General features: G+C 38.9%; 2 protein-coding genes across 3 annotated transcripts in view; one reads left to right on the top strand and one right to left on the bottom strand.

The window, feature by feature from the left end:
• The window catches only part of LOC146489047 (uncharacterized), a 16,364-nt gene extending 8,163 nt beyond the window's left edge, over positions 1–8,201 (top strand). For both annotated transcript variants that reach the window (XM_085105684.1, XM_085105677.1), the window contains exons 4-7: positions 3,003–3,142; positions 4,380–4,485; positions 5,432–5,725; positions 6,512–8,201. In XM_085105684.1, the coding sequence (XP_084961810.1) occupies positions 3,003–3,142; positions 4,380–4,485; positions 5,432–5,725; positions 6,512–6,722 (751 nt within the window). In that variant the 3' untranslated portion in view covers positions 6,723–8,201. The remainder of the gene's footprint in view (positions 1–3,002; positions 3,143–4,379; positions 4,486–5,431; positions 5,726–6,511) is intronic.
• LOC146489048 (uncharacterized) lies at positions 155–1,509 on the bottom strand. The gene has a single exon (XM_085105695.1). It carries the CDS (start codon positions 967–969, stop codon positions 427–429), a length of 543 nt encoding a protein of 180 aa, XP_084961821.1. The 5' UTR covers positions 970–1,509; the 3' UTR covers positions 155–426.
• Positions 8,202–8,518: the final 317 nt, after the last annotated feature.

The raw sequence follows: 8,518 nt of genomic DNA, 5'->3' as shown, positions 1-8,518 counted from the left end.
GGGGGGGGGGGGCCATGCGGAAAAAAATTGCATGCTAGGGGGGGGTCATACAGTTTCGTAGTGGCAATTAACCAAATCCCACCACAGCCCCCCCCCCCCCCCCCCCCCTGCTCATAAAAAATGAACGGTCCCTTAGCGACACCTGGGGCAATCGTTTTCCATAAAAGGTCAAACTACGGTATATGAGCTGATAACCGGGATTTAGTGAACCAATCAGAACGCTAGAAATGCAATATCCGAGGCTGAGAATTTAATAATAATAATTAACAAAAGTATTTTGAAAGTTTTGAAAATGTAACTTAAATAAATTGTAATTATATCTGTCGATCATATCCGCGCAGTACGTCTTTTGAAACTGATTTTTGTTAATCTTGTTCCTTCTGAATTAACTTCGTCTTCTGAAGACTGAAAGCTATCCTCGTAAAGTCATCGGAAAACTTCAGTAATGTTCGAAATTCCCATAACATCTTCATAACTTGGTGGTGGTGTTACAGGCCCATCAATTCCTTCGTTCGAAGACCACTCATGCGCCATCGAATTTTCAAGCTCGACATCAGGCACAGAATTAGTTGCTGCACATGCGCCCACTACAAATGCCTGTCTACGGGGAAGATGATTATAGGGCAGTACAGGGGCGGGTGATTTTTCTAAGTCCTCCGCAGGAATTTCTGACACCACAACTTGGGGAGCCAAACTGTTCTTCCTTACTTTACAACGCATTGACAAAGCAATCATCAGAATTCCTACTAGGAATAACACAGTCGCCGAGACCCTCATGAGTTTAATCTTTCTTTGATCTTCTGCTTTTGGCCTGCAGTCTTCGCAATCTCTGAACAAAACATACGAGAGGCTTACCAGTATAAAACATTCTCCAATGCTTACAAACCCCAAAACTATTGTCGCTACCTGAAGCCATTTCTTGCATCTCTCCGACAGTAGGTTTCGCAAAACAACGTTGTTTTCCGACATGATTGAAAATCCAAAGTGAGAGCAATTTACCGATCAAGCGTTCACTCAACGTTAAGCTTTCTGGTGAGGATTTTGTGTTCTTGTAGGTTGCGTGATTTTATGAACTATAAAATCAACTGACTCATCTCGCTGGAAGCCGTTGTGATCAACGCGCCCGTGCGTGACCTCATGCGCCAATATTGATTTTCAACAACACGCAATCTTTTGTATTTTCATTCTTGTCTTTGAAGCGTAAAGCAAATGACACGAAGACAAATAACTAAATAAATAAGTCTCAAAATCCCTGGTTTTCGAAAGGTAGTTCCCTGTGGTCCAGCCTGACGAAAATCTTGTACGGAAAAACGTTTTTAAAATTTCGCCAACTACTACTCCTTAATCAAGAGAGTTCCGTTTTGAATGGTTAGTGGGCATAAATGGTCATCCATGCCAAACTCACAGAACCGTTAATCTTGAATAAAATAGCTTTATGATTAGAAGGGCTATTTGTCAGAGAGATGTCTGTGCCCATCCCGGCTTTGAAGAGTTAAATCACCCTACTAATAATAAACATCCCTAGCGGCAAACGTCTTCCTTCAGTGAAATGACTGACTGAAAAGGCAAAAGTTTTTCTAATGTTTAAGAATCATAAGTTCAAATCCGTTTTAAATGGTTAGTGGGCAAAAATGGTCATCCATGCCAAACTTACAGTACCATAAATCCTGAATAACGTGCTTTATGTTTAGTAGGGCTATTTTTCAAATAGATGTCCTCCTTTGAAGAGTTCAGTGAATAGCCCTACGAACATCCCTGACGACAAACGTCTTTCTTCGGTTAAATTACTGACTGAAATGACAAAAGTCCGGCTGTCTGACGAGTTCTAACTCTCAAAAGGAGAACGCGATTTATCAGTAGCAGCAAGCCAGAACAATGCCCCGAACATTAAATGACAACAAAAGTTGTGTGTATGTACTACGGACCAACGGAAATAGAGCGGTACTAGGAGTACTTCCTTCCTGAGATTTTGGGCCGAAGTCTGCTCTCTAACTCATGAATTAGCTGGCAGGACGGAAGGACAACATGCCATTTGCTTTCGTGACCTCAGTCCCATGAAACAATTATAGGAAATTAGCTGGCATTCTAATTAATGTCCACAGTTCCGATCCATTTGCTAACGGTTTATATATGCAGTCAACCAAATCTCGAACCTGAAAAAAAAAAAAAAAATGTATCCACTGTACACTGAAGAAAGCTTCACTGTAAATTCAAAAGAACTGTTTTAGGGCCGATTCGGTGAGCAAGATGCAGTGCTATTTTAAGACAGCTAATTTGGTTCTCCTGTAATAGGGTCAAAATAGCCTAATTTCAAGGGCTGCAATGCACATAAGGAAAAAAATGAGCCTTTATGGAGGGGGCTGAAATGAGTTTTTGAAGGCCTCCCGATAATTTCAGTGACTCAGTCGTCAATTGACTTCTTGTAAAACCCAATGAAATAATCCCGCTCAGTCGTATTCAGGCTACTGTTATATCTAAGAATCTCACTGGCAATTTGACTAATCTACAATTTTTCTTGGTGAAATAGTACCTTATCTGATCATTTTTCGGGGGCACACAAAACTATAGCTACTTCAAACATAGTTTTCTGGTTTCCAAGATCGTTTTGGGGACGATAATCCACTAGTTTGATGGCTTTGGATTATTTACCTAGATTTTTAAACTTTTAGGGGAAAGATCACCAGATGCTACTGGTTTTCCGACTGAATGCTAGCTGGCAATTATATCTCTATCTTAACGACATTTTTCGTTCATTCAAAATTAAAATCCGTTATTGTTCCCTCTTACTCTAACGCTTTAGCTGGAAGAACACGTAAGAAAACGCTAGTTTTTTTTTACAATTAGTCCAACATTTGAGGCGCTTTAAATCTGCCAAATAGGTATCAAATTATACGCCGAGCTATAGGGCTCCCCTGGCTTTCAGTTTTCTCATTTCGGCGAGGAAACGTTTTCTCATTGTGTATTTTCAAGTTAACGCAGTTCCTTCTCGCTTTTAATTACAGGAAATATGCAGAGGCCAAACAAAACTGTGCCAACATTGCAAGAAAAGCATGTGTAGGAATCTGCGACTATATCCCCAAAGATGAGTACAATCCTTTTTGCAGCAATCACACTGACCCTCCAGCAACGTCGGAGTTGTTTGGTAATAACAATACAGTTTTTTCGGTACAGCGGTTTTCGATTGAGTGTTGTAAAACCAAAACCATAGTAATTACTCTGGCCAGTCACAACAGACGTAAACAGAGCAACGAACCAATCAAAATTCGAAGCAAATACATGTTACCAACGTCGAGCACGAGAAAACGAGTGCGACAGAGACTCCATTGGTTTTGGTTTGGTTTTCCTTTGGGTGAGAAAATGGTACGAACGTTGCCAACCAGTCATAGAACGCACTTAAGCCAAACTAAAACAAACGAGTGAATACTTTCGGTGGGCAATTGAAAACCGCTTTAACTGAATGTAAGAAGTGTTTAATCAGTAGCTTTTACGGTAATTGTTGACACTGGTCCAAAGAATCATCAGCTTCGTATCAATCCACGTATAATGTTAGATAGGACAATTCACGCTCTCTTCTGAGATGGCTGACAACCTGCAACACTGCAAAGCATTGCTCGTTGTTCAGTGTGGTGATGCAGTGCGTTTTCCGAGGGCACCAAAACAACAAAATATCATAGTGCGTTTATATCTTAAGGCTCTCGTGTTACATCAGTACCTAGTGAGGAACGGGTAGTTGATTTGCTTAGTTTTCGCATGTCCGTCACCTACCTTGGCTCATACCGTATTTCGATCTGACATGTGTAAGGCACCGTGGGTCAGTTATTAAAAGATAGTTTAGACGGTGTTTAACAAAACCACGTTCTGAATCGTTTTTAATTTTTCTCCAATCGTATCTAAACATCGGCTGCTGCTGAAGGTAGCAAGAAGGCTTGCATCCCAGATTAAGAACCTATTTATCTACTAAAAATAAAACACGTATAAACAGATTTGGAGGGCCGCTGATTGTCTAAAGCCACGGCCTAAGTAATACTTTGTCCCTACTAGTTTTCCCAAGGCCCTCAACTGGGTGTTGTTCTATAGTTCAATTATAAAACGGTGAATAAACGGAACACAATAGGCCATTTTCACGCCCGGCACAGTACGTCCCCAACTACAACTAAAAGAATCCTTCAGTTTGATGTTTCTTTTTCAAATTAGAGATATTGTTATCTGAACCTCACTGGGATTACAAAAAAAAAAAGAAAAAGAAAAAGAGGATTCTGGTAGTTGTATTAAAATAACGTCGCTGTGAAAATCGCCTATAATTAAGTTCTCTGAGGTGATTAATTGCTTGAATATACAGTAATAAATATGATCAAATGACATTTTTGTATTATTTGTAGATTGTATTTTAACCCTCGATTGCTCGTTGAAAGTTGTTTTCGATGAGGCAAAGAAATGCGAACAAATCGTTTTTAAAGACTTCGCAGATGGCCAGAAAGACTGCAGGTAATTATTATTATTTTAAATGCAATTATAAATTAATGATACTAAATATAATCCACTTTGTGAATGGGTCTTTCCTTTCTGTTATTGACCCTTGATGTCTTATTATAAGTTTTTTGGGAATGTGGGTTAGGAAAATTTTAATTTTAAAACTCCTTAGTTAAGACTCCTCAGTTCAAAACCCCTGCCCTGAAGGATGAATATCTGAGTTTGTTGTTGGTTCTCGCCCCAGCTTCGAGGAGTTTTTTTCCCCAGGCACTCTGGCTTTCTCTTCTCCTAGTCTTAACCAACAATTTCAAGTTAGAAATTCGATCTGCGGAGTGTTCCCGTTTAGCGTTAAATGCGTTGATACTTAACGTGATTTATTTGTTGCTTTATTTATTTATTTACTTATTTATTTATTTATTTATTTATTTTATTTATTTTATTTATTTATTTATTTATTTATTTATTTATTTATTTATTTATTTATTTATTTATTTATTTATTTATTCACTTATTTATTTACTGGGATTCTCAAAGGTTCCTTGTCCCTGCTTTAGGCTAAAAGTAGTTCTTTCTTCTCAGGGCTCAGAACCTCCAACCCCCGATTAACGCTAATATCCACGATTAAGGTCTTCACCTCGTTGGTTAAAAATGTTTTTCAAAGATTATTTTAAGCTTTAAACTGGGATCCAAGTTCACGCCAACCCAGCATCAGCTTAATTGTGCTTTGAACAACTGGGCCCAGGACGTCAAAATCCCTTTTACTGTACATGCCTCAGGGCTGCCTCTCTTTTTACTGCCCTCTGGAGGGCAGGTCAACAGCGGTAACGTGGCCTATTTCTGTTCTAGGTGGAACAACGAGTTGTTATAGCCAATAGCATAGGATAGGATACCAGTATTTTCACATAACAAATTCATCAGTACAGAATCTAAACCTACCGATTCACAATATTTTGTTTCGCAGTGATGAACTCAAGAAAAACAAGGACTGCTTACGAAACAACTTGATGAGCAAGTGTTCTTCCATCAACAAGAAAGCCCAGGTTTTTGAAGACTTGGTAAAGGGTCTTGAAGCAAACCTGATGATCAAGCGCTTCTTCTGCAGTCAAGTGTCACTGAACAAGGAGTCGCTACATAGAAGCGTTAAGCCACTTGTTAACTGCAAACCCGAGTTTTTTACAGCTGCTGAAAAGTGCGCTGGACCTTTCAGACAAACATACACCGAGGCGTCTACGAAAAAATCTCAGAAAGTTTGCAAGTAAGTGCGGTATATTGTTCAGGCGGATTACCCCTAGTGGAAGGACAGGTACTCCATATAGGGTATTTGAAAGGGTAGCAGGGACTGAGCAGAGATTCATAGCAGAACGATCATGCTTGCAGGCATAAAGAAAATGAGGCCTTGTCTTATCTTTGTGGTATAAGAAAGGTGGGCCACAATGTTTCGTTTTAAGAATTTGTCAGGGGTATGTAGAAGAGTAAAGGGTTAAATTTCCGAAAGGAGCCTACCCTTATGAAACTACTTAATCCCCTTCTCCTAAATGCAGATACGTTTTTAACAAACTTAGTGAGTAATGACAATATGCAGGAGATATGTCTCATCTGCATTCATCACTTCGTTGATTAAAACGAAACTCTAATATGGTGTTACATTCATACTGCTCTAAGGCTACTCGTGATCACTTAGTTCGTTACCTGGCTTTGATAACCAATAAGGTTAGCATGGGTAAACGTCCTCGTTATAATATAAGCCTTGCAAATTCTATAGGGCCACGCTAAAACTAAAAAGGAATTTTGAGCAGGAGTCTAAAAAGGGATCTGCGTCTTGAAGAACGCACAGAACTTCGCAATAGAAATGTCACGAATCCCAATCATTGGAGTGTTTTAGCGTGTATTGCTGCCGCAGAAAGGAAAGGAAGGAGAGGTAGGGTAACTTCACGGTGAGGATCCCTTGAAATCTTCCTGTTCAAAACCAACCCGTTTTTGCCGCTCTCTAGCAAGCTGCATTACACCTTACTAAGCTAACAGCGACATTTTTCGTTTGCAGTGCATTTTCAGATGTTAAGAAGTGCCTCAACAAAGAACACCGAGATTACTGTGAATTCAACGAAGAGACCAAAAAGGCAGCCGAGTATGGTGACGTGAATCCCTTCTGTGAAGGTGGTAAAGATGTACAGAAGGGCGGAGCTGGTAGCGCAAGCGCTGGAGCATTGGCATTTCTCCTGTTTATTAACAGTATCGCGATGCTATTTGTCTGATAAAAAAAGATATATTATCTCTCGCGATCCATCGGTCACACAGAAGAATAAGCACGAGGCGCATTCGACTCCGGCGCACACTCAAAATAATGTTAAAAAGCACGTGTGAAGTAAAAGCTTAACCGTGGGAAAACGTAAACATAGTCCGCTAAAAATTAGGTTTTCACTTTTAGAGGTCAAAAATAATACGTAATTTTTTTGTTTTTGTTTATTTGTGAGTCTGTGAGCCTACCACATCCTTTAGAGACACAGTAAAAGTTTCATGACAATCAGTGGTTCCGGATATCTTGCACTCACAGTAAACAGATAAACAATGCCGACCAGTCTCCACTTTATTATATGTTACGTTAATTTGACCGCGGTCAAAAAGGCCAGAGCACGAGGATTCTCTATAACTGTATAGTGAACTTGATCTTACCAAGCACTTATTTTTCAAGTGGTCATGGTACAGAGTAGTTGCGTTACGAGTTATAATAAACACTTAAAATATTGTCTTACCAGTGATACACAATGCGTATTAAAACGATGTGTATAAATCGTTTACGCATGTGAAATAAGTTGTTCTTCTACTTGACTTAGCAGTAATATTGTGTAATTCTACCATGCACGTATTCACACAGCAAGTTGTATTAAGCTAGCGAACTATTAAACTATGAACGTAATTAATAACTTTACAAATTCCTCATCCTTTTTGGAGTTGTATACATTCTTAGTGCATGTGCAGCAAACCGCTTACCAACAATAACAATTACAATGTTTATAACTTAGAGGGCAAAATTACTGACTCCTGGTTAGTTGTAACAGAAGGCATGTTTTTCTTAATTTTACTGAGGAAAAAAAAATTACTCACTCCTGATTGGCCGAGTGGCAAAAATACTCGCTCTTTCAGGTTCATTGGAGTTCATTTTTTTAAGCCGGGTTGTTTGTCCCAAAAGTACATGGAAATCAAGTGCTGAGGTTATAAAGGAAATTCCTGAAGGTGATTTTTCGTGTCTTACAATAAACAGCAAAACAAATTTCCAACTCCAAATTCGATCTGGAAAGTGTTCCCATTTTTTTGCTATGGGCAAGATTTCTGCACAGCCCCATACATAAACTATGCATACGGCCTGTGTTCGTGTGATTTTCAAGATTTCTTTGACGTGCATATGTGAAAGAAAATGCCAAAATGACGCGAAATATTGAAACGTGAACATGGCTGGAACTAACCTGCTGAATCCAATGTGTTCTACTGTTTTCCCATCGATATTAGAGACATTTCGCACCAGGGTTATCAATTTGAAGTTTTTAACCCCATCAATGATCATTAAGTCTTTGTAGTTTCAGCTTCTAGTTTGAATTGCTGTTTTTATCATTTTGTAATTTTGTCTTATATATTGTATTTTTTAACCTTTTGTATATTTAATCTTTATAGGACCTTTCTCAAAACCACATTTAGTGAACGGAAGCTTCCTAATAAAAGATTATTATTATTATTATTATTATTGTTATTATTATGTTTTTGGGTTAACTGCAAAACGGAAACGGCAGTTTCAGGTTAGGCGTTTGACGTTTATGGCTTCTACCGCTTTAGCTACACTTATCACTTGAAGTGGCCGCCATTTAACAAATCGACGGCAGTTTTCTATGGTCTATACTCTTATAGACCATAAAATGACGTCAAAAAATGTTCAAAACTCAAGTGGAACCACGAGCCGCAGGCGAGTGGTTTCACTGCCAAGTTTTGGATATTTTATGGCGTCATTTTATGGTCTATAAGAGTATAGACCATAGAAAACTGCCGTCGATTTGTTTTT

Source organism: Pavona decussata, unplaced genomic scaffold, assembly GCF_977016875.1.
Source record: "Pavona decussata unplaced genomic scaffold, jaPavDecu1.1 SCAFFOLD_6, whole genome shotgun sequence".
Lineage (NCBI taxonomy): Eukaryota > Metazoa > Cnidaria > Anthozoa > Scleractinia > Agariciidae > Pavona > Pavona decussata.
The sequence above is the reverse complement of the archived record's forward strand: the minus strand, read 5'-3'. Positions and strand labels throughout refer to the sequence as shown.

What these genes read in the sequence shown, in the direction of transcription:
- LOC146489048 (XM_085105695.1), bottom strand. Translation starts at nt 969, where the DNA reads ATGTCGGAAAACAACGTTGTTTTGCGAAACCTACTGTCGGAGAGATGC.